The sequence below is a fragment of the Grampus griseus genome (genome assembly GCF_964374135.1).
Source record: "Grampus griseus genome assembly, chromosome: 10".
NCBI classification, from domain to species: Eukaryota; Metazoa; Chordata; class Mammalia; order Artiodactyla; family Delphinidae; genus Grampus; species Grampus griseus.
Genome location: NC_139004.1, coordinates 43466533 through 43493225, shown reverse-complemented (window position 1 = coordinate 43493225; position 26693 = coordinate 43466533). Strand labels below are relative to the sequence as shown.

The 26693-nt window shown below is 38.3% G+C and overlaps 1 protein-coding gene and 1 long non-coding RNA gene across 4 annotated transcripts; one reads left to right on the top strand and one right to left on the bottom strand.

Annotated features, from left to right (window-relative positions):
- The first annotated feature begins 553 nt into the window (after positions 1 to 553).
- On the top strand, positions 554 to 1193 carry LOC309828603 (large ribosomal subunit protein uL30m-like). The gene has a single exon (XM_082664048.1). It carries the CDS (start codon positions 609 to 611, stop codon positions 1092 to 1094), a length of 486 nt encoding a protein of 161 aa, XP_082520174.1. The 5' UTR covers positions 554 to 608; the 3' UTR covers positions 1095 to 1193.
- Positions 1194 to 6595: 5402 nt separating this feature from the next.
- On the bottom strand, positions 6596 to 25970 carry LOC309828498. 3 transcript variants are annotated; one of them, XR_014297315.1, is made up of 8 exons: positions 25843 to 25970; positions 25232 to 25315; positions 21757 to 21862; positions 20147 to 20429; positions 17207 to 17324; positions 15313 to 15373; positions 10501 to 10651; positions 6596 to 6876 (listed from the first exon to the last, which is right to left on the bottom strand). It is a non-coding gene; the product is annotated as an uncharacterized lncRNA (long non-coding RNA). The 3 variants fall into 3 exon arrangements; XR_014297316.1 differs by lacking the exon at positions 15313 to 15373; XR_014297317.1 differs by lacking the exons at positions 15313 to 15373; positions 20147 to 20429.
- Between the last annotated feature and the right edge of the window lie 723 nt (positions 25971 to 26693).

The window sequence follows — 26693 nt, the reverse complement described above, 5'->3', positions numbered from 1 at the left end:
TTCACTTGACTGTACACCAGAAACTAACAAAACACTGTAAAGCAAGTATACTCCAATAAAAAAATTATTTGATAAAAAAAAATGTTAATCCCACCCCCCCCCAAAATAGTTTAAAGACATAAATATAAGACATGAAAGCATAAAACTCCTAGATGAGAACACAGGCAAAACATAGTCTGACATGAAATATAGCAATGTTTTCTTAGGTCAATCTTCCAAGGCAGAAGAAATAAAAGCAATAAACAAATGGCACCTAATCGAACTTATAAGCTTTTGCACAGCAAAGGAAACCATAAGCAAAAGGAAAAGACAACCTATATACTGGGAGAAAATATTCGCAAACAATGCAACTGACAAGGGCTTAATTTCCAAAATACACCAACAGCTCATACAACTCAATATCAAAAAGCCAAACAACCCAATCAAAAACTGAGAAGACCTAAATAGTCATTTCTCCAAAGAAGACATACACATGGCAAACAGGCACATGAAAAGAAGCTCAACATCACCAATTATTAGAGAAACGCAAATCAAAACTACAATGAGGGAGCTTCAGGCTGAAAGACATTTAGGAATTGCTGCCCCTAAGGAGAACAATCACCACACTCATGGCAGGGATTTTGCGCTCAATAGTTCAGAGGCCCCCAGGCAGACTACAAATGGTGACAAAAGGTGTGGAGCCCCTTGTTCGTACAGATTGGATTCGTCACAAATTTATGAAGTCAAGAATTCCAGATAAAGTTTTTCAACCTTCACCTGAAGATCATGAAAAATATGGTGGGGATCCCCAGCAGCCTCATAAACTGCATATTGTTACCAGAATAAAAAGTACAAAAAGACGTCCATATTGGGAGAAAGATATAATAAAGATGCTTGGGTTACAGAAAGCACATACTCCTCAAGTTCACAAGAATATCCCTTCGGTGAATGCAAAACTGAAAGTGGTTAAACATTTGATAAGAATCAAGCCCCTGAAGCTGCCGCAGGGTCTCCCAAGAGAGGAGGACATGTCCAGCACGTGCCTCAAGAGCACTGGAGAGCTGGTGGTGGGGTGGCTTCAGAACCCCACGGACCAGGAAGTGAATAAGTCCTGATGGCCTCGCGGCTTCAGAGTAAAAAGTGCAAGTCATTTCTATCTCAAGATGTTGCTCAGTGTATCCTGTCCAAAAACTTAAATGCTGCGGTGCAGCCGTCGGCACATCAGGTGACTCAACAACTCATCCTACAACTGGCCCTAGTCCAACAAAGACTATGCCCTCTGGACATCCTCCTGGTCTTAACTGACAAAATCTTGACCAGTGAAAATCTGGACGTCGTGGATTGATGCCTTGTGGTCTGACTTTGTCTGCCTTTGGCTGAAGAGGGGCATCAGAGAAGAGCAGCTGTGACAGCCAGGAGCTGGACTGGAAAGCCTCCGTGTGTCTAGGAGCCGGCCCAGCACTGACAGGTGTTGCCTATTGAACGTAAGCAATTTCACAGGTCACCAACATCAGATGAAGCTGCTCTGTAACTGATGGATCAAGGCGAAGACAAGCTCCCTCCATAATCACATCCGAGCGCAGACGAAAACACAAGCATTGTTCAAGCCGGAAAAATGAGGCATATCCCCTCTTCTGGGTAATGTGGGGCCTGCTGCTTCTCATCACACAGCGTTAGCCTCGCTTCATGCCTCTCACCTTCTAGATGAGATTCATGAAGACACCAATCATACAGCCATCTCTCTTTTCCTGACAGCATCCAATCCAGAGCAAACCATGCTTCTTTGAACACTCATCAAAATCATCTAATAAGAGCCCAGATCCTTTAAAGTCCTTCCCAAAGGACTTTTCCTGAGATGCAATAAAGGGAACTTATCCAGCTCCAGGTGTGTCTGGTGGTCTGTGGCCAGCCTGCACTCCCGATACTAATTCTTGTGGCTCTCGGGTCTAAGCTGCTAAGGATCATTCTACTCAGCCTCGACCTCCTTAGAGTATCTCTGCTCCTTCCTTCACCACAGGTAACCCAGTCTGCTGTTTTCCCAGCCTGGAGAGCTTGCCAGAAAAAAACTCAAGTGGATTTGTTATAAAGCAGAAACTGACACACCATTGTAAAGTAATTATACTCCAATAAAGCTGTAAAAAAAAAAAAAAAAAAAACTACAATGAGGTACCACCTCACACCAGTCGGGATGGCCATCATCATTTACAAATAATAAATGCTGGAGACTTCAATTAAAAAAAAAAAAAAAAGAACTCCAATAAATGCTGGAGAGGTGTGTGGATAAAAGGGAACGCTCCTACACTATTGGTGGGAATATCAATTGGTGCAGCCACTATGGAGAACAGCATGGAAGTTCCTTAAAAAACTAAAAGTAGAGTTAGCATATGATTCAGCATCCCACTCCTGGGCATATATCCAGGGGAAATTCTAATTTGGAAAGATACATGCACCCCTACGTTCAAAGCAGCACTATTCACAACAGCCAAGACGTGGAAGCAACCTAAACGTCCATCAACAGAGGAACAGATAAAGAAGATGTAGTGTATATATACAATGGAATATTACTCAGTCATAAAAGAGAATGAGATGATGCCATTTGCAGAAACATGGATGGACCTAGAGATTATCATACTAAGTGAAGTAAGTCAGAGAAAGACAAATATATGATATCACTCATTTGTGGAATCTAAAAGAAAAAAAAGATACAAATGAACTTATTTACGAAACAGAAACACATTCACTAACATAGAAAACAAACTTATGGTTACCAAAGGGGAAGGGGTGAAGGGATAAATTAGGAGTTTGTGATGAACAGATACACATACATTATATATATATAATAATATACATTATTATATAGTAATATATAAAATAGATAAACAACAAGGTCCTACTGTATAGCACACGGAGCTATATTCAATATCTTGTAATAATCTATAATGGAAAAAAATCTAAAAAAGTGTATATATGTAAAACTGAATCACTTTGCTGTATATATGAAACTAACATGACATTACCGATCAACTATACTTCAATAAAACAAAACAAATAACAGAAAAAAATGTTTACAGCAACAACCTACAAAATATAAAAAACGTAGGATTTAAATTCGTGTGTAAGACCTATATGAAAAAAATGCAAATATTTACTAAAAAAAGAAAAGCTATAATTTAAACTGAACTTGTTCCTGAATTGGAAGAATCAGTTTTGCAGAGATATAACTTCTTTCTCAATTTGAAAACTATTTAAGTGTAATTCCAATCAAAATGATCATAAAACTAATCTGGGGGCTTCCCTGGTGGCACAGTAGTTAAGAATCCCCCTGACAATGCAGGGGACACGGGTTCGAGCCCTTGTCCGGGAAGATACCTCGTGCCGTGGAGCAACTAAGCCCTTGCGCCACAACTACTGAGCCTGTGTGCCACAACTACTAAAGCCCATGTGCCTAGAGCCCGTGCTCTGCAACAAGAGAAGCCACTGCAATGAGAAGCCCACACCACAACAAGAGTAGCCCCCACTCATCACAACTAGAGAAAGCCCGCACACAGCAACGAAGACCCAACGCAGCCAAAAATAAAAAACAAAACCTCATCTGGACTAATAAACTTATAAAAATAGTCAAAATATTCTTAAAAAACAAAGAATTTTGAGTTATAATTATCAGGTGTTATAACCTCTAGTAATTAAGACATTAAAATGGCAAATTAAAGCATGATTTCATTTCATTTCTCCCGCAATTTTTTTTTCAAGATGAATATAAAAAAATAAATAAGTCCACAAAGACAGCAACAGAGATTTTTCTTTTGTCTTCATCATCTTGGGAAGTAATCTGGGATTTTGAGAGGTCATTTTACATGTATAACTACCATTTATAGAATGATTACTCCATGCCAGGTGCTGTATTTTGCATCTTACACATATAACTTCATTTGATCCATACAACCTTACAGTGTATTATCTGGTATTATCTGCATCAGCCATTTGAAAAAATGTTGTGAGAAATTAAATAGAGTAGTAACTGATTTCACAGGGCAGAGGAAGCAAACCAGTTTGCCCCAGAAAACCCAGGAGGGGCTCAGAACTGACCTGGTATAATGGATGATGTAGATAAGGTTCCATATAACAAAGATAGGTTGAAAGACTGCATGCAGGAGCCATAAATCCCTCCTCCTACACATCTCCACATCTCTACTCACAAGACATTCTCTGCATTAAGTTAAAAGGAGACATCCAGGGCCCAGGACACCAGGTGCAGTTGTGGGCATGAGTGAGAGCTGAAAAGAGAATTCACTGAAAGTCTGTTTTGGGAACACGGTCACTTCCAGCCCCCTTTTGCTGTCACATGTGCAAAGTATTAACAGCCGGAAGAACCACAGGATCTTCTGGAGAGCAATGCAGCACCAAACAAAGGACTCAGTCTCAAGACTGATACACAGGATAACTACCCAAACAGACAGCTTTCTACCCAGCGATTCAAGAGTGAAGTTCCCCATAACATTTAAATATGAGAGAACATCCAAGGATCAAATGGAAAGGCCCTGGAGAGAAAAAGTAAATCTAAGGTAACAAGAAAAAGAGATCTTGGTTCCGTGAAACAGATACTGCCCAGAAAATAATATTTAAAAGAATTTTTTTCTAGAGGGATAAAGGGCATCCAGAAATAAACATAGTATTTTAATGAAAAAGAAATAATCAGGGAACAAGAAATAGGTCTTGGAAATTCGACTTTTGACAGTTGAAATTAAAAATTCAATAGATGGCTGGAATTTACATAGGCAAGGAAATGTCTCAGAAACAGAAAAAGCAGCTTGGGAGACTCACAAAAAATTGCAGAAAAAGATATAAGACAGAGATTCAGTTCAAGGTAACTGGATTTCCAGGATAATTGGACTTCCAGAAAGAGAGAAACTGAAGGGTGGGAGAACATTATAATTTGTATAAAAAGTAATAAAATAAATTTTCCCAGATTTGAGAGATCCATCATGTACCCAGTACAATAAATTTAAAAAGCTAAACAACAGGCACATGTTCTTCCAATTCCAGTATATCAGAGACAAAGATTACAAGAGCCCCAAGGAGTATGAGGTCACAGGTTCTGAGTAAAAGGAGAAACAGAGTTGCACTGGGCATCCAAATAGCAACAGTAGATGTAACTCTGGTATAAACGCTGGTAACCTTGCTACCTCTCTACTCCTCCTCTGAGAAAGCAAACAAAACAATGAGGAAAAACAACAAATAAGTAACCAAATAAAGATTCTTTTTAAATGCCCCACTTTCTCAGCAAATAGGTGACAGAAAAAATCTGCAAAACTCTAAAGAAACACGGACTTGCCTGGTGGCAACAGTGGTTAAGAATCCGCCTGCCAATGTAGGGGACACAGGTTCAAGCCCTGGTCCGGGAAGATCCCACATGCCACGAAGCAACTAAGCCCATGCACCACAACTACTAAGTCTGCGCTCTAGAGCCTGCGAGACACACTGCTGAGCCCGCGTGCCTAGAGCCCGTGCTCTGCAACAAGAGAAGCCACTGCAATAAGAAGCCCGCACACCGCAACAAAGAGTAAGCTCCCTGCTCGCTGCAACTAAAGGAAGCCTGCGTACAGCAACGAGGACCCAACACAGCCAAAAAGAAATATAAATAAATAAAATAAAAACTCTAAAGAAACGCAATTAAAATTAAACAGAAAATGCAAAGGAAATGTCAATGGGCCTCATGAGTGGCAGATCTCAGAAAGTACCAGGCAAGTATACTTCCTGAAAGGCAGAAACTCCTCCAGAAATGCAAAATCTAGAATCTGTAAATCTAACAACTGAGGGGGGAGGTGAGCTGAGCTTCAGCAGAAGTCAGATGCAGAGAGAACAGGCACAGAGAGTATTTGGAGGGCTCCCGGCAGCAGATCTCAGAAAGGTCCAGCAAAAACATACCCCCTGAGGTGCAGGGCTCATCTGGAAGAGCAGGGGCTCTGTCCTCTGTCTGCTGTGCTGGTGAAGGACCTGGGGATGCAGGACCAGTGACAAGTCCTCTCCGACTGAGCCTGGGTCAGACGACAGAGGAAGCAGGGCTACACAAAACATTTCTCAGAAAAGCCACAGCAGCCAGAGTCAGTGGTCTCTGTGAAGCAAAGAGGGCCCCTCCTACCATCCACAAACCCAGATGCAAATAGCTGAGCTGGGAAAAACCAAGTCATTAAGAAACAAGTGTTCATGAAAGGCTATGGCACAGCATCGGTAAGTGATTTTATAAGAAAAAATGTGGGAAAGAGCTGCAAAATTGTCAAACGCAAGAAAGCCATTCACAGAAAAACATTGCCATAGAACAGATGAAAACACTGAGTGCACATTCCAGCACAGGGTAGAACTCTCTGTGAGACTGTCATCTCCACGGAGGACGCAGAACACAGGGCAGGAACTCAGATGTTAATAAATTTTTCTTTGGCACTTTTGTTGCACTAACTATAGACTTAGGAAGTCCTTTTCCTTTAGAGAACATAAAAATATCCACCACTGTTTACTTTTCTGTTATGGCTTCACTTTTAGCTCTTTACTCCATCTTTAATTTTTTTCTGGAATTTGGTTTGAGGCAGGAATAGACTTAAATTTTTTCAGTATACCTATTTTATTTTGGGATGGGGAAATGCGTATTTCCAAGAAACCATATTGCATGCTCATGGGCCTGCTAGAAATTCTCTGGTTTGATGCGTCACTTGTACTGAGGGTGGAATCTACTTGCAGCTTCTTCACGAGTTTGTGCTCCGATCAGCACAGCCCAGCGATGTCATGGGTGTCTCCCAGCCTGTCACTGCACCTGTCCTTGTGCTCACTGCCAGGGAGGCTGCAGAGTCTCCAACAAGATCCAACGTTAAGACTTACAACTGAAGGTGCTTTTGTTTCAGGTAACTGTAAAACCCATAAAAAGCAAATTTAAAAAAACAGGGCAAATTTATGGCAGTTTTATAATACTTTTAATAGTTACATGTTATTTTTATATCTATTTTTATATTAGTAGATATCTACTATATCTACTTTTGCTCAAAAATGCAAATTATTAGTAACTATTATTCATGAGGAGAATTGAGAACTGTATAATTTATTCAGAGGAAGTCCACCATAGAAACTAAAGTATTTTAGATATATTTTTATCTCAAGTGACATTAAAAAAAAAGTATTACAGAAGTTTTAAAACACAAAGTAAAATGAACCCCCAGTACACCCATACATAACCATCATCTTTAAAAAGTTATCAACTATTCTGTCATTCTTCAAGTCACATTTATTGATTGCTTGTTAAGTTTCTGGAAAATGTCCAAGCCTCCCTTACCTCATTTAAAACTAACAAACCCAACGAACGAGGTTGTGGCAGAATTAGTGTGAAGCTAACAGTTTACTTGCATTGGATACCTTCCAACAAAGGGGCCCTAGAAATATGTTCACATGGTTATGTTTTTGTAAAATTTGCAAAAATCACACATTTTAACCATTAAGAGCGCTGTCTCTTTCCACTTCAACTGCTCCTTTGTGCCTTCTCCTGCTCCTCCACAAAGTGGCAGTGAGCACTTCTAAGATTTTATTAAGGGTTGACTGGGATATACTTTTGTGTTTTGTAATCTCTTCCATGTGTAATTAATTACGTTATTGCTGGCCATCTCAGTTTGGGATGTCTTCTAGAAATACTCTGAATGTGGTCAACTTGAAGAATATTTAAGAGCACTCACTCTGTAGAAAATTTAAAATGCACCAAAATCTTACAGCTCAGATTTCAAAGAAACTCAATAGAAGTTTCCTCAAATTTGACAACAATCAAAAAAAATTACACCGTATTACTAACAAACGGTTGAGAATTTGAAAGAAACCTCTGTAAACTGTCAAAAATAAAAAGCAAATTTCCATCAACTATGTTAAAAGATACTCAAAATGAGCTTCCTATTACTCCTATTACTATAGAAAAGTATATTACAAAGTTGTCAAATGAAAAGACAATATGTATGCTTATCTTGGCCTAAATAATATTTCAAATTGCATCTAATACTGTATTCATAGTTTTGTGGGGGTTTTCTTAAACAGCTTGCCAAATTCAATAAGCAATAAGCCCCACAAAACCTGGAACCATTTATGAGGTTAGTATATTATCCTTGTTGAAAGATCAGTTCTTCAAGGTCATGTAGATATTAAAAGGCAGAACATGACTTAAAATCACTGTTTCAATAGTAGTAAATACAAAAAACGATATGGCTAAGTGTTGGTTATCTGTTCATGACTCTGTGATTATGGCAATTCATTTAACCTCTTGGAACTTCAGTTTCGCTGTGTACAAAAAAGAGATCCTATTAGATCATCTTTAAGTCGTCCCTTCAAGACTAGACCAATGACAGCTACCTTGAACTCAGTACTGGGTGGAGGACACAGTCTATCACAGGGCATGGGGCATGGGTTGCTAGGCTCTTGGACACGTTAAAATTTGTAGAAATTTGGTGATTTTTTGGTTTATATTCTTTCCTAATAATGACTATAGGAAAACAGCCAGCCCCACCCCCCCACCAAAAGGAATATATAGGGGTAAAGAAGTATAATTACACTTAGGGTTCTGTTGAGTTAACCAGCCTAGAAGAGAAAAAAATACAGCCGTATACTACTGGGCAGTGCTGTATTTGACTAACTCATGAAGTATGTCTAGATGAGGGTTTTTTCTTTTTTAATTGAATTTATTTTTGAGATAATTTAGATTCACATGCAGTTGTAAGGATTTCAATACCCAGAGACACCATGTATCTTCTTCTCAGTGTTCCCTTGGTGAATCTTGCAAAACTATAGTACAATATCACAACCAGGATACTGAGTGACAGTCAAGATACAGAATATTTCCATCACCACAGATCCCTACCACTGTCCTTTTACAGTCACACTCACTTCCCTGACATCCTCACCACCTCCTTAACCTCCTTAACTCCTTAATCTTAAGAATTTTGTCATTTCAAGAATGTTATACAAATGGAATCCTACGATACGTAATCCTCTGAGATTGACTTCTGTCACTCAGAATTAAGCTGTTTTAAATAACAAAAATCTGTTCCTCCTTACTGCTGAGTAGTACTCTATGCTCTGGAAGCACCACAGCACTCTTGTGCATGTGGATGTTTGGTGGTTTCAGCACCATCTGTTGAAAAGACTACCCTTTCTTTGTTGAATTGCTTTTGCTCCTGTCAAAGGTCAGCTGATTGTATGTTTGTGGATCCATTTCTGGGTCCTGTGTTCTGTTCCATTATCTATTTGCCCACTCTGTCACTACCAAACTGTCATTTTTGGTGAGTCATGAAGCTGGGTAGTCACTCCTCCAACTTTGCTCTTTTTCTTCAATACGGTGTTGGCTATTCTGGGTCTTTGCTTTGCCATATAAACTTTAGAATCAGTTTGTTGATATCCACAAAGTAACCTGCTAGAATTCTCATCTGGATTACACTGAATCTACAAATCAAACTGGAAGAACTGATATCTTAACAATATTGAGTCTTGCTATCCATGAACCCAGAATATCTCTCTACTTACTTAGATCTTCTTGGATTTCTTTATTCAGAATTTTAGTTCTCCTCATACATTTCTGTACACAATTTTTCCTTACATATATATTTCCTAACACATATATTCCCTTACACATATTTTGTTGGATTTATACCTAAATATTTCTTGTAGAAAACACACAGTTGGTTCTTACTTTTTTTAATCTACTCGACAATCTCTTTTAATTAGTATATTTTGACCATTCACATTTAAAGCGACTATTGGGGGAATTCACTGGTGGTCCAGTGGTTAGGACCCTGTACTCCCACTGCAGGGGGCCCAGGTTCAATCCCTGGTTGGGGAACTAGGATCCTGCAAGCCGTGTGGTGTGGCCAAAAATAAAAATAAAGTGACTATTGGTATAGACAGATTAACATATACTACATTTGTAACTTTTCTACATGTTACCTTGTTCTTCCTTCTTTTTTTTTTTTTAAAAAAAATATTTATTTCATTTATTTTTTTGGCTGTGTTGGGTCTTCGTTGCAGCACGCAGGCTTCTCTAGTTGAAGTGTGCAGGCTTTCTCTCTCTAGTTGTGGTGCAGGCTCCAAAGCACGTGGGCTCTGTAGTCTGCGGCTCGTGGGCTCTCTCGTTGAGGCGGGCGAGCTCAGTAGTTGTGACGTGTGGGCTTAGCTGCCCCACAGCACGAGGGATCTTAGTTCCCCAACCAGATATCAAAACTGTGTCCCAGTCACTGGAAGGCAGATTCTTTATCACTGGACCACCAGGAAGTCCCCTTTTTTTGTTTTTGCTTTTGTTTTTGTTTTCCAATCTTTTCTCCCTTCTCTGGTTTTAATTGAGCATTTTATATGATCCTATTTTATCTTCTTAGCATATCAATTATACTTTAAAAATTTTTTAAAAATATTTTAGTGGTTTCTCTTAGTGTTTGCAACATATATTTACAACAAATCTAAGTCCACTTTCAAACAACACAATACTGCTTCATGCTTACCCTTTTTACTTACTATATTTTCTTCCTTCCTGATGTTCCCAGATTCCTCCTTTAATCGTTTGTTTACAGAACTTCCCTTAAACGTTCATTTTAGCATTGGTCTGTTGATGACAAATTTCCTTAGTTTTCCTTCACCTGAGAATGTTTTGATTTCTCCTTCATTCCTGAAAGATATTTTCACCAGATAATCTATGTTGACAGTTCTGTCAGTATTTGAAAAATGTTGTGCCTCTTTCTGGCCTCTTCTATTTTTCTCTAAAGGTAAGGTGCCTTTCTTCCTCAGTGCTGTCAAGACTTCTGTCTTTAGTTTTACAAAATCTGACTTTGTAACTGGTGTGTATTTCTTAAATACACTCAGCTTCTTGAATTGAGATTTGTCTTTGCTCAATGGGGAAAGTTTTCAGACAATGTATCTTACTTTTCTAGCCCTGCCCTCCTCCTTTCCTTCTGGTTCTCTGATGACATGAATATTAGCTTCTTTGTTATAGTCCCACAGGTACCTGTGGCTGGATTCTTTTTTGCCCCAGTCTATTTCCTCTCTTGTTCAGATTGTGTAATTTCTATTGTTTACCTTCAACTTCACTGATTCCTTCCTCTGTCCCATCCATTCCTCTCTTGAGCCAATCCATTAAGTTTTTTATTTTGGTTATTGTATTTTTCATTACTAAAATTTCCATTTGGTTCTTTATATCTTCTACTTCTTTGCTGAGACTTCCTCTTTTTTGTGCGGAGACATTCTATGTTTTCATTCATTTCAAAAACACATCTTAATTTCTTGTTGAAGCTTTAAAATCTGTGTCAGATAATTCTAGCATCTATGGCAGCTCAGTGTTGGTATCTATTGTCTTTTTCACTCAAGATATTCCTGGTTCTAGGAATGACATGTGACTTTTTATTGAAACAGAAATAGACATATTGGTTATTATATTATGAGACTCTAGATCACAAACTTTCTGCTTCAGTTGGTTTCCGCTGACACCACTTCAGGAGCAGAAAGGGGGATGTTGTTTGTTGCCTGGTTACTACCAGGTAGTAAAGAAGTCCAAGCTCCCTAGTTAGTTTCTGTTAATACCTGAAGTTGGGGGAAGGGGCTCCTTAATGCTGAGCAAAGGTAAACGTCATGACTCTCCATTAGGCCTCCTCTGACATCAGCCCAGTGGGATGGGATTCAGGTCAGTGGTACTTCATTATAAGCTGGCAAAGGTGGAAGTCCAGGCTCCCCACTTGGCCTTTGGTGGTTTGGGTGAAGCTGCAGTGTTCTCTGTGGTATTTGGCTGAAGCAGAGAGGTTATTGTGTAAAATAATATGTTTTCTGTCTTGCTAACCTGCCCCTCCCTGATCTTTTGAAGAGAAGACAGGCTTTTTGCAGGGCTTTCTTGTCTGCATCCATTGGCATTTCCAGGTTGCTAGCTTCTTCAGCTCCAAGCCTGGGATATGAGGCAAATAGAAAACTCAGGGAACTCACCATTCTATCATTCTGTGAGTTCTAACGTTCATAGCTGGTCTGCCTTCTCTCCATCTTTCAGTCTTCTTATGTTTATAAACAATGTTCAGGGTTTCCAGTACATAGCAGGAGGAATCCCAAAGTACATTCCCCACCCATTTACCCTCAACTTTTGATTTTATATCTATCTCCTCTAGACACACATTATTGGGTCTTGCTATTTATTCATTTTGGTTCATCTCTGCCTTATTAACTGGTGTGTTTAGACCATTATTTATTTTTTTTATAAATTTATTTATTTTTGGTTGCGTTGGGTCTTCGTTGCCACGTGTGGGCCTTCTCTAGTTGTGGCGACCAGGGCTACTCTTCATTGTGGTGTGAGGGCTTTCCATTGCAGTGGCTTCTTGTGTTTCGGAGCACAGGCTCTAGGTGTGCGGGCCTCAGTAGTTGTGGCACGTGGGCTCAGCAGCTGTGGCTCACAGGCTCTAGAATGCAAGCTCAGCAGTTGTGGCACACAGGCTTAGTTGCTCTGTGGCATAAGGGATCCTCCCGGACCAGGGCTCAAACCCGTGTCCCATGCATTGGCAGGCAGATTCCTAACCACTGCACCACCAGGGAAGTCCAGACCATTATTATTTAATGTAATTATTGCTATGGCTATATTTAAACATAATTGTAAGTTTTGTTTGTACTCACTGTTTTGTTCTTCTGTACCTTTTCCTGCCTTTTAAAAAAACATTTAAACATTTTTAAAACTTCCATTTTATTTATATTTTTTAGTTATACAATCTTTTCTTTTTATGTAGTTAACATTGTACCACTTCATGTAATACATAGAAACTTTGCAACCATATACTTCACTATACCTAACCCCTACTATTTTATGCTCTAGTTCAGCGGTCCCCAACCTTTTTGGCACCAGGAACCGGTTTTGTGGAAAACAATTTTTCCACGTTGGCGGGGGGGGGGGTGTATTGTGTGTGTGTTGGGGGGTGGTTCAGGCGGTAATGCAAGCAATGGGGAGTGGCAAATGAAGCTTTGCTCGCTCACCCGCCGCTCACGTCCTGCTGTGCGGCCCAGTTCATAACAGGCTACGGACCAGTATCAGTCCATGGCCCAGGGGTTGGGGACCCCTGCTCTACTTGTCATGTGTCTAGTACAAATGACAAAATAATGTTACAACTTTTGCTTTCTTTTAAAGAAATCAACAAGAAAAAATGGTATTTTATATTTGCCTATTTAACCATTCCCATGCTTTTTGGTCAAATCGGCACCACTTCTCAAAACTTGAGGATTACCAAAGTGCACCATTTTCCTCTAATGTGGATGAATATAAATTTTATATTAAGACTGTTCCTCACCTTCCTCATTAACTCATGACAAGTAAAGAAATATCACTTGGCACCAACATGCTTGTAAATTAAAACACAAACTTAAGCAATAAACCAGGTAGCAGTACTGATTATAAGGTAAGTTGGTTATAAGATGTTTTTGTTTTTCACACTATCAATTGCAATTTTTAAAAAATGCTTAATATAAAAATCTTGTTGAAAATTCTCTGTCCAAACCCTGAAATCTCTACAATATTAAAAAAACAGGAAATATTTTCAACTCATTTTTAAGAGTACCTCAATTTCTCTTCAAAGTAAACATGAAAGGTTATATAAGGCGTAACTATATACCTGAAATTTAAAACAAAAGAGTATCTTATTTCCCTTAGAAGTTCACTGGGAAATAGGAAAATTTGGAGATGTAAACGATTCATAAAAATGAACTGATATGGGCTTCCCCGGTGGCGCAGTGGTTGGGAGTCCGCCTGCCGATGCAGGGGACACGGGTTCGTGCCCCGGTTCGGGAGAATCCCACATGCCGCAGAGCGGCTGGGCCCGTGAGCCATGGCCACTGAGCCTGCGCGTCCGGAGCCTGTGCTCTGCAACGGGAGAGGCCACAGCAGTGAGAGGCCTGTGTACCACAAAAAAAAAAAAAAAAAAAAAAATGAACTGATATGTAGGAAATGTCCAATACTATGCAAGCATTTAGTGAGCTTCTACTATGTGCTAGTCATTGCTAATAACCAGGGTTATAGACTCTTTTCAAGAAACTCACTACCTAGTAGGGGAAAATGACAAAAAAAATGAACTCTTACTATAAGGAAACCAGAAAGGTTGAACTTTACTATCTTGAAGAAAGTGGGGAACTAGTGAAGGATTTTCAGTAGGGGAGAAAAATGGTAAACCTCACAGACTGGCTAAACTACCATCCACTCCCCTTGCCCCCCTTGCTTACCTTTATTACAGAAGCTAGGAAAGGTAAAAATTCACATTCCAAGCCTCTACTGCAATGAGGGATGGCCACATTGATACAGTTCTTGCCAGTGAAATGAAAATCTACTTGAAAAGCCTTCTGGCAAACCTTTTGATTTTTTGATATCCAGGGCTTGTTCCAACCCTTGCCTTCTTGCCTTAAATCCAGCATGTGTAAAACTGTGCCAGTCATGCTATAACCCTAACGGAAAGGCCAAAATCATCCCAGGTAACATAGCAATGATACCACTGAGCTACTCAAGCAAAGCCTGAAGCCATCTCCAGATTTCTTGTTATTCAAAATGATAAGTCCATTCAAGTGATTTAGTTGGGTTTTCTGTCATGAGTCTGAATGTCTTCTTGACCAATAAAAGTTATAAGAATAAATGTGTATTTCAGAATAGCCATTTCTGAGTTACTGTGGAGGATGGATTAGGAAGGGACAAGAATGAAGGTAGTGAGACTTGTTATTAAGTTATTATTGTACTCTAAGCAAGAGAAACAAGGGCAGTGATGATAGCGAGGAAAATATAGATTCAGAGATATTTAAAAGGTGAGAGAGAAAAGGCAAGATAAAGAAAAGGTTTCAAATATCTTCTAAGTTTCAAGTTTGAGAAACTAGGTGGATAGTCATGCCATTCTCCAAAACACATATGGTGAGGCATAAGTTCAGCTTTAGACATATTCAGCTTGGATACCTATGGGACAACACGTGAAAATGATAAGGCAGTTGACGATGGATCTTGAAGTCAAGAGTGAGGTCTGGATTAGAGAAACCCAGATTTGAGAGTACCATCAGATACAGAGTACTGTCCAACAGAATTATAATGTAATTCTAATTACATATGTAATTCTAAAGTTAAAATAAATAGATGGATTTAATTTTAATATTTTATTTAACTCAGTTTTTCCAAAATATTATTTCAACATGTTATCAATATAGTTATTAATGGGGATGATTTACATGCTAAGTCTTTAAAATCTGATGTGTATTTTATACTTAAAGCTCATCTCAATTAATCTGAATGCCTTTTTCATCACAAATACTTGATCTATACATAAATTTCATAAAACTTACAGTTGAAAAAAGTAGATTCACATACCCATACAGTTCCAAACACATTTAAGTTTGCCAGTACCTGAAAGAAAATTTTTCCTTTACTTTTTAAATCCACACTGGAAAAATCCTCTTTATCTGTTTTAAAAAAATTGATTTGCCTTCAGAGCAAAAGCACAGCAGTTTGAAAACTACATTTGTCCAAGTTAAGTAAATTCAATAAATCTTGTGTCAGCTCAGTATTGCTAACACTGAACTCAGAGTTACTGAGTAAATTGAAAAGCAACTCTAAACTTATCAATAAGTAACATTTTTCAAATTTTTCTTGTAGTTTTTGTAGTAAATTTACCTGTCAAAAACAGTTGAAATCTTATGCATACCAATTCATATTAGAAAAATGTGTAAAGTTATTCTGACTTTTATTTTTTAAAGTTTCAATTTCAAAATAAATTCTAGAGGCTTCCCTAGTGGCGCAGTTGTTAAGAATCCGTCTGCCAATGCAGGGAACACGGGTTGGAGCCCTGGTCCAAGAAGATCCCATGTGCCGCAGAGCAACAAAGCCCACGTGCCTAGAGCCCGTGCTCCCCAACAAGAGAAGCCACCGCAATGAGAAGCCCACGCACTGCAATGAAGAGTAAGTAGCTCCCGCTCACTGCAACTAGAGAAAGCCCGCGCACAGCAATGTAGATCAAATGCAGCCAAAGATAAATAAATAAATAAATATTTAAAAAAATTTTAAATAAATAAATAAATTCTAGTACTTGTCTAGGTAGCACAAGTAGGCTTTTTCCCTTACTTGGAGCTTCAAATTTAGATCATTCATATTCTGTTTAATACTGAGCAGAAAACAAACGGCCCAATTTTCTCTTTGATTATTTAAATATTTGGCTAGCATTTCTGTTGTTGCAAGAACATCTTGAACTGGTGTTAACGGTACAGTTAAGTTTTGTAGAACTTTTCCACAATTCAACCAACTGGCAGAGTACACAAATCACTAAATTCATTGTCTTTTCATTTGTTCAGCAATCCTGTAAGCTGATGTTGACTCATAGCACTTAACACGTAACAACTGTACCCATGACAGCATCATAGAGATCATTTCGGAAAACTGAGCACAAGTACTCTCAAACTGTACCACACAGTGGAATGAAGAAATAGGGGAAACACCAAGCTCATTTAAAAATTCCAGTGAAATCTGACTTTTGACCTAACCTAGCTGGAATGCCATTTATTGTGACAAGAAGTACTTTTTTCTCATCTAGATGAAACTCTTTTGATAATTTAAAGATTAAAATATAGCTATACAGGTCATGAATTTAAATTATTTCTTTGTAAATTTTTAAGTCCTATGAGACAAAACGCAATCCAAGTATTACTTGGACAGCACATTTTCTATTACATAACTCATCTAAAGCTAAAGAAAAGTAGTTGTAATTTTTCAGATTTTGAATCAATTAATCTTTAATATTGTTAAAAGTTCCTGTATTCTACAAGCAACATCTGGTGACAACTGAAGACTCTGTACTTTTTTTATAAGATGTTTTTAGGCTTTAACTCATAAATTTCTAACAATTTCTATAACTGAAATAATGAACTTTACTCTCCATCTATCTAAAACTAATTCTTTTTCATGCAAGAATCCAAGCTGTTTTATATCTGGCCAAACTTAACAAACTCAATCCTTTTAAAAGTTGTTCAAAAAAATTCTGTTGGACATTTCATTGTGATTTCAGGCGACTAAATTTCAATTCTTTTTTGACTTTTGAAAGGTAACTTCATTCACCCATTCATTATGCATTTGCTGGAACTGTCTCAATATTGTTACTTTACTGTCTTATTTTTTGTTAAATTATAGCTTGTTTTTCTCTGCCACAACAAACTGCAATTGTCATTCACTGTGAAATCTGCAACATACCTTCTTCCAGTCTTTGTTTACTGTCCCAGTTGTAGGACTAGCTTCTGCAGTTCTACTTGCTGCTTTTTCAGTATGCCTTCATTTTAAAATTTAAAGTTCGTTCATATTCATGTCTAAACTAGAAAAATAGTAAGTAAAACAAGTATATCAATTATCAACTATGATTTACAGAAGTAATCACTGTAATTCCTGTTGTCAGCATAAAATATTCAGATAAATACACTATGTTACATTGATTCATAGTAAAAAATAATTTACATTGAATCCAACACCAACTCAATCAGTGATGTTTATATATAATACCAGACATAGCACATGGAGTCTGACAAGCACATTCCAACAATCACACCTTAAGCAAGATAACAAAATTAAATGTATTTTTAAAAAAAACAAATAAGTTGAGTTCAACAAAAATATTTCACACTGCTTTAGTTTTTATGTTTAATTAAAATTAATTTAAAAATCTACTTTCTTAGTCCTACTGAACTCATTTCAAATGCTTAATAGCCACATGGTCCTAGTGGTTACCATATTAGATAGTGCAGATCTGGAAATGAGAAAGACAAAAGTCACAAGGCTTGCAGTTTTTATTCCATTTCTCTTTTATTTGATATAACTTCCAGGGCTCAGAAGTTATTTGGGTTATATTACTCTTTCGTATCCTCACAAAAAAATAAAACAAAGCAAAAATGGAATTGTTGGATGTTCTGTATAGGATTCCCTGAAATATGTATTTGGCTCACTCTAGCAGACATGGACCAACCTCTAAAAACCCATTGCTCCTAAAAACAATCAACTTTATCTCTTTGGAGAATGCCTTTTAAACAGCAACGTGCTGAATAATGTTTAACAACTGGCTTTTGAAATAAAAATGTATGCATTTAAAAGATGTGCAGCATACAATTTACAAATGATAAAATCATATACAATACTCTTTTCTCTTTGGCCGCACCACACGGCTTGCAGGACCTTAGTTCCTTGACCAGGCATTGAACCCAGGCCACGGCAGTGAAAGCGCCAAGACCTAACCAGGGAATTCCCACACAATACTCTTTCTTGTACGTTCCATATAGCCAACTGATTCTCACAGACTTTTGTTGACTTTTGTCAAACTCTTGTATCTGTAGCTAATCTGTGATTGCAATTTGACCAGGATTTTACAAAGGGAGTTGCATCCCAATCAGCTAACTCTTTTCCCAACAAACTTATAGTCATTAAATCTGATATATGACCTACTGTTAAACTATTTCTCACCCTTGTACAAATTATGTTCATTAAACTGAAACCTCTTTCAGCTTCAGCACTATTGACTGCAATGGTGCTATCTTTTAGCTTTTTGTACGGTTGTAGGAATTGAAACATTGTTTGACTTTACATTATTATTTACAAATTCCCGAAAATCATTCAAATCAACTTCGAATTTTAAAATTTCACACAAATGAAATAATTTTTTTTCACCAGTTATCCATGGTGAAGTTATTTCTTCATAAGGCCATGTAGAAGGTTCTAGCAAATCAAAATAATTAAAAATACTTTCATCATGGTTCCTGTCAGATAAAAGACGTAAGTTCATGTGTTGAATTATATTTTCTAGTAACATGTTCCTAGGAAGGGCATTAAATTTATTATTTTTATTAAATGGAATATCTTTAAACTTATCTGACTTAAACCTTCAATTTGAGATTCATGCTTTCCAGCACCAATTTTTAAATTTTCCAAGGCTTTTATGGTACGTTTGATCAATTTTTGTGCTTTCTGAATGTTAGCTGAGCTTGACTGTAATGCAGTTGAAAGTAGTGAAAATTCTTCAAGAATGTCAATCATTAAAGCAAGGTCTTGCAAGAAATTAATGTTAGCTAATCTCTTTGCCAAACCAGAATGAAAATGAGAAAAATGCATATATAATACAGGATATGCACGCCATACAGCAGTAGCAGCTTGTAAACTACATGCCGCCCATTTTGGTCCCATTATCCGGCCAATTTTAACAATTTCAGTTTCAAGATCTTTAGCTACATTTTCTAAAAGCTTGTTTAGATTTTTATTAGATTGATGATAATTAGAATAAATTTTATGGAGAAATATTTTTAAATGATTCACCTGTTTTATTTCAGATATTGAATCATCAAGGGACAACTGCAATCGATGGTTTAAAACAGTTCCAAATAATGATTTCAGGAAAATTTTCTAACAACTTTGTAGCTACTCCAGACTTTCTTCCCAGCACTGTATTAGCACCATCAGAACAAAATGCAATTAAATCTGCTTTCAAATATTCATTAGTGAAACCACAATCATTTAAAGTACTCAATAATGTATTGAAAATACACTCTGCTGTGGTTGACACCAATTCTTTCAAAGCAACAAATAACATAACGGGTGCAGGAACCGATTGAACTGTGCCCTGGAGATAAATCACGAAGGTCCTTTTCTTTGAAACTGTGGATGCCTCATCAATTACAATACAGATTTTGGCATTTTCTTCTATAATATTCTTAAATATCGTCATCTTCATTTCTTTTGCAATATGCTTTGCTATTCTTGTTGCACCGTATCGTGTATTTAAACAACTGACCTCTCCATTTTTTTCTTGTAATTCCATTGCCCCTTCAATATCAGATAAAGGTCTATTATGTTTTATTAAACTATAAACAGTATTGAAAACTTTCACAGTAGCATCAATATTTTTATTACTTTGTTTATGCACTAAATTAGAAACTGAGTCATTAATTGACTCCTTTAACAAATCCTGAATTTTACCATGGGCTTTAGAAACATCATGTTCCCTAATTTTTTTTCGCAGGGAAGCTTGTCTAGTAGTTTTATTACTGCCATTAGGGGTTACTAAATATGCAATCCACTCCTTGGACACATGGACATGCTTTACTGCTTTCAATCCCAAATGCTGAACTGTTGAGCAATCCTTACATCCTAATTTACCTTCTTTTATTTCAAGCCATTTGTACTGTTCTGTAAACATAAATGCTTGTTTTTCATTCCAACAATCTGAAAGCACAAGATTATCCATTTCTTCCTTTGATGAACATGATGGCTTTTCTTCAATGATTGGTTGTTCAACATATTTGAAATTTGATTCCTTAGACTTAGACAATCCACAATAGTTTTTGTTCCTATTGTTACTTTCTGTGCCTGTTTTCACTTTCTTCGCATTTAAAAAATGCAATAAATCACCCTGTCGTTTTGGTATTTTAGGGAACAAAATCTGAAAAATAATTTTACATATGTAAGTAAAAGTCACGATAACACTTTTAGGGTTAATGTAAAAACTTCTGTTAATGATTTCTTTATATAATTTTAGAAATTAATTTTAAACTAGAATACTTACCTTGATTTTCAGTTTATACCTATAATTTCAATATGACTTGCTATTTCTTGAAAAATGCACTATCAGTTTTTTAAATTCTATAGCCAATAATAAGGTCACAAAATCTGACTGAACTTTTGATGATCACCCAATTCAACAGAAAAGTTGCTCATATGATTTACAAGTATAGTTCTAGTGTGAAGAGTGGTTGATACTTTCATTTACATTATTAAGAAAAATGTAAAAAAAGATGTATATCAGAACTCCACTCATTCATCAATGATAACATCAACATCTTTGTTGAATCAATGAAGAGTTTTCAAATACTGCAAGATTTCCTCAATGTTTTGTATAGCATAGAGCCTAGTAGTTAGAGACATGTTTTTAGGCTTAATCTGCATTAACATTTCATCCATCACTTCCTTCAGTTTAGACAATCAACAAATAATAAATCACGCCCTGCTCTGTACAATCGTTTGCCAATTACCTTGCTGTAAACACTTCCATCTTCCTTCAGGAGCACATTGTTATACCATATTCCTACCACACAGTACAACAGATGTAAATAACCTCAAGTGTGTAGATATTAGGGTATGAAGAGTTTTGAGCATCTATTACCTTAAACATGATAATCTATTTACCTTTAAGTTTTTATATACTTCAATTTTTAAATTGATGTATAGTTGATTTACAACGTTATGTTAGTTTCTGGTGTACAGCAAAGTGATTCAGTTATATATATTCTTTTTCACATTCTTTTCCATTATAGGTTATTACAAAATACAGTAGGACCTTGCTGTTTATCCACTTCATATACAGTAGTTTGTATCTGCAAATTCCTAACTCCTAATTCATCCCTCCCCTATCTTTCCCCTTCGGTAACCATAAATTTGTTTTCTATATCTGTGAGTCTGTTTCTGTTTTGTAAATAAGTCCATTTGTATCATATTTTAGATTCCATATGTAAGTGGTATCATATGGTGTTTGTCTTTCTCCTCCTGACTTACTTCACTTAGTATGATAATCTCTAGGTCTATCCATGTTGCTGCAAATGGCATTATTTCATTCTTTCTTATGGCTGAGTTATACTTGAATTTTTAATAATGGCTATGTTTAACAATCAGCTCAAATTTAACAAACAATTCTTGCAAGCCAGTTCAAGCCACCTCCAGCACATACTGCACTTAATGACACAACGGAAGAAACACAAATATAATATACTTACATCACTATGATAGGTGCTACGCTCTTTATCATCACCACAGATCAGATCAATGTATTCAAGAACAGGTCTTGATGGTCCCTCATAAAAAGGAAGTCAATGGTCCCTCCTAAAAAGGAAGTCAGCAAATTTACAAGTCATTAACAATCATTCAAACCAAATGTGCCTTTACAATCACTAGGGGTTTTTTGGTTGGAATTAGCAAGAATTCCTGTGAAGACGTGGCCTCACCCGTGGTGCAAAATAATCAGAAACAGAACCAGCAGAGGTAAAGATTCAGAGAAGACCAATATGCAATGACGACAAAACCCAAAAAGAGCCTAAACCTATATAGAGGAAAAAAGCCATGTACTCCTTTGGAAACGGGAAATAGACCAGGGATAATGTTAAAAAGACACAGATATCACGGTACAGTATTTTTTAACTGGGATGGTTATCAATAATCTTTTACATATCTAAGCTCAAAAGCATGGAGTTCTTTGATATCTCTGCTTCATCCTCCATACCCTTACGCAACCAAATATCAAATCTCTTCAATCTTTTCTTTACACACATACTACCTTCAACATAGACCAGGCCTTAAATACCCGAGTTGAAAACCTAGATTTTATTTTACAGGCAAAGGAATCAACTAGTAGTGTTCAGACGGGAACCACATTAAAGCTGTGCTTCAAGAAGATTAGGAGACAGGACTTCCCTAAGACTCCATGCTCCCAATGTAGGGGGCCCAGGTTCAATCCCTAGTCAGGGAACTAGATCCCACATGCCATAACTAAAGATCCCATGTGCCTCAACTAAAGATCCTGTGTGCCACAACAAAAAAAAGATCCCGCAGGCCACAACGAAGATCCCACATGCTGCAAAGAAGATCCCGCATGACGCAACTAAGACCCAGCACAGCCAAATAAACAAATATTTTAAAAAATAAAAAATAAACTTGAACTGCTAATTATTTTTAAAAAAAAAGAAGAAGAAGAAGATTAAGAGCGTATGAAATGTGGGATGATCAGTTAAGAAGAAAACCAATGCAGACAAATGGTAATTTAATACTAAAGTAGAGTGAGGGCAAGGAGAATAATGAGCAAGTGCCCTCTTCTGCATGTACACTGCACTTCAGGAAAATTTACACCAAAGATAAGAGCTCTTTCTGTACTCCCCAATTTTCATCATTCCTTTCTTTCAGCATATTGTGTTTAGTTTGGGGCTTATGTATATGGCAGCATACAAAGAGGATGCTGTGCCATAATGCAGACTGAGGCTGGAAAATAAGATTTATACGAAAAAACTAAGGAATCCAAACCAGAATACATCAAGTAGTAACATTCTTGATAAAAGATATAAAAAGAACACAAAAATTTTTTTGTATCTGAGAACCCTCAAGCAGAGCATTGTACTCAGTAGCATTTCATCTTTTTTGGATGGTACTATAAGAAACATAGTAATAAACACATCCTGATGGAACCCAGCATAGGATGGGGTGAGAGGAAGTAAATTCTGATCTGACTGTAGTTTAAAGGAGAATTAAATGATCATTTTTATGTGGCACCATTTAAATGCAACAGGAATATTTTTACTAGATTCTTTTCGTACTGCAATTCCACTCAGTGCATATAATTCATTTCTTATTGAGCTGTCAAATCTTCAATCCTCTAATTGTAAACAAGGCTATTTCTAAGAGGTTCTATCAAGCTGGATGTACACTACTCTGGATGCAAAGGTACAAAAAATTCTCTATATTTAAAATAAAATGTAAATTAAGATGTCTAAATCTCACCTTAACACAAGCTAATATTAATATTAACTCAGTCAGAATTTATAACATGATTATGCATTTAATCCTGAGAGTATGACACAAAATTACACCCATTTATTTCTCCAACCTTAATTTTGTAGAATCCTACTGTGTTTCTCAAAATAAGGCACACAAATCATAAACACTTGTGTCACGCCTAGCTAGAGCTGCACAAAACACCATCAAGGTCATCGTATCCTATTCATTGTCTTTATACCACGGTCAGGAAGAACCTAAATTATTTTTCCTAATGACCCCTGCAATCCTCTTTCCAAATGTTTTTCAGTACAAAAACAGACATCATGGCTCTTCAATTTCCACACCTACATCACTTACTCCTCACCACATGGGGAGGCAAAGTCAGCATACAATCCTTCTTGGTATCCCCAAATTTATAAAAGTTCAAGTGTCAAGAAAAAAGTACCACATGCACTATTGTGGCGAAGAATGTCAAGGAAATGATCTTGATCTTTTAAAGAATTTCTATATAACCCTACTAGAACATAAAAACAATGTTACCACAACCTTTAGGGAGGGAATTTTGTTTGATTTAAAAACAAGTCATTTGCAAGAGAAAGGAGATATGGGGATATATGTGTATGTATAGCTGATTCACTTTGTTATAAAGCAGAAACTAACACACCATTGTAAAGCAATTATACTCCAATAAAGATGTCAAAAAAAACTGAAAAAAAATATTAAAAAAAACCAAGTCAATTACATGGTTGCCATAAACCTACAGTAACTAAGAAACACACAAAAATTAAACAGGCAAACCTTTAAAAAAGATTATACACCTTTAACAGCAAACCTCAACTAACTACAATATTCAAAAAGAGTCGTTCACAGTAGAAATATTCTCTAGCTAACTAAGATACTACTTTAAGCAGAGCCTTTGTAAAACTTTAACAGTGTGGGGTGGAAATTATCCTCAAATGTATCATAGCACCCCCTTCAGTTTTTGCAACCAATATTTTATAAAGTGTGTTCACAGCTTCATACACCCCTGCACCAACATGAAGATTCCTGGGCCCCACCTCCCATTTCTGATTCCATAGGTCTGGAGTGAGGCCCGGGAATCCACACACTTCTACTTACTAATGCTTGAAAACTACTGTCCGAAGGGAATAAAAACAGAAAAATACAGGATGCTCCTGGTGATACGGGCCCTTCATTGTGAACCTCGCCTGCTGGACTGTGCTGTAACAGGATGAGCTCGGAGATTAGTGAAGTCTTCAAGCCACCCGCCTTCACGTTATGGAGACACACAGGCTCAGAAGTTGAGTTCCTGTAGCCTTTCTGGTTTTCTACCTCATTCCTCATCACTAGCCGCCCCTTCTCCCTAACCTGTGTGCTATCTTTTAGAAGTTACTCTTGTCTCATTTCAAAACACTCTTAGGAGACCACAACCCTGCATACATGAAAGGCTCTAAGTGCAGGGGGAGAGGCGAGATTCAGGGTACAACACGCACCGCAGGCCACAGGCTTTGTGATGCCTACTGGGGCTGCTCAGACACCTCTTCAGGCAAATTCCCTACTCCTATGCCCTACTCCACAGTGTACAGTCTCTATCAGACATTCACACACGTTTGCTGCATGAAGAACAAACAGGTGAGAGGTAATCACATCACGGCTTATCACGCATAGTCTCTGACTTGGAAAAACCCGAATATCGTCGCTACTTACACTAACAAACTGAATGTCATCTTCATTTTCCTCGGGTGTTGACTCGGACGCCTCAGGCCCAGCTGGAGGGACACATTCTATTATCTATAAAATAAGCCAAAACACGGTTATCTAGACAACCCCGCACTTACAGAAGATTTTTCCTAAGGGAACGAAGAACGAAAGCTCTCGCGGAGACCTAACGGAGCCCCAGCCTCCGCGAGCCCGAGCTCGCGTCCGTGGACCGCAGGGGCCCCTCCGCGTCCCTTCTCTCCGAGGAGCAGGGAGCACGCTTCCCCCAAGAGGCAGTCGGCCTCGGAATCCACGCCGCGCCCGCGCCGAGCAGCGGTCCCCGAGCCGGGCGGCAACTGTTGCTGCGGGGCCCTCTCCCCCAGGCCCACTAGGTCCCCAGGCCCCAGACTCTAGGCCCCAAACTCTAGGCCTCCAGACCCCCAGGCCCCTAGTCCGCCAGGCCCCAGATCCCAAGTCCCCCAGGCCCAGGCCCCCAGACCCCCTGGCCTCCTAGGCCCCAGACCCCCTAAGCTCCCCAGGCCCCCTAAGCCCCCCAGACCCCAGGTACAGCCCAGCACCCCCCGGACTCTGCACAAGGCCGGGCCCAGCCCGCTACTCACCTCCGACCCTGGGTCTTCCATCTCCCCGCCGCCGCCTCCGCCACCGGCGGTAGAAAGGGCTGCAAACCGCTTCCCCTGAGCAGCGGCCCAGTAAGCCCGTGAGGCCTGGCCTCCCTCCCAGAGTTCCGGACACCCTCGCCCGCCGCGCGGGCCGCTGGGAAATGTAGTTCCGGCCGCGCCGAGACCGCTCCGCGCGCGGAGGGGCGCGGGAAGACTGAGCTACTGCGCATGCGCTCCTCGAGAAGCTTCTGCTGCTCAAGTGGAGTCATTAGGTGACCTTTCTCTCCCAACTTCTCTGTTTTCTGTTTTAGAACAAAATTGTGGCTTATATAATAGATCAATGGTGTTAAAATGCTTACTAGTGAAATCGTGACCAACCGTTTTCTTTAAAAAACACACGAACGATTGTGAACAGATAAAATGTGTGAAAACAGGTATTATCTGAGGACATGTAAAGCTTTTTCTCCTTTCCCCATCAGCCTAAGATCACCTGTAGTCCGACGAACCTGTATTCCCACAGAATCACCTTTATGATTCTGACCCTGGCCTGCAGTGAGCGAGGCCATACAGCGGAATAACCTCAGGAGACAAAGGAATGGAGTTATGAGATTTTAAGGAAGGGTTTAGGTAGGTGAAATGTCAGTGAAACTGTTCTGATAGGGTCAAAAGCAATTATAGGGCCGCATGTAAAGAGTTCAACATTAGGTCTGGACTGCAAAGGTCTTGGTAACTTGGGAACTACAAATTAAGGTAGATATTAAATGATGTATCCAGGAACCCCTGTGCCAGGTGTGAGATATGAGGCTGGTTCTCTATATCAAAGAGACCAGCCAAGAGAGGGGCATTTCATT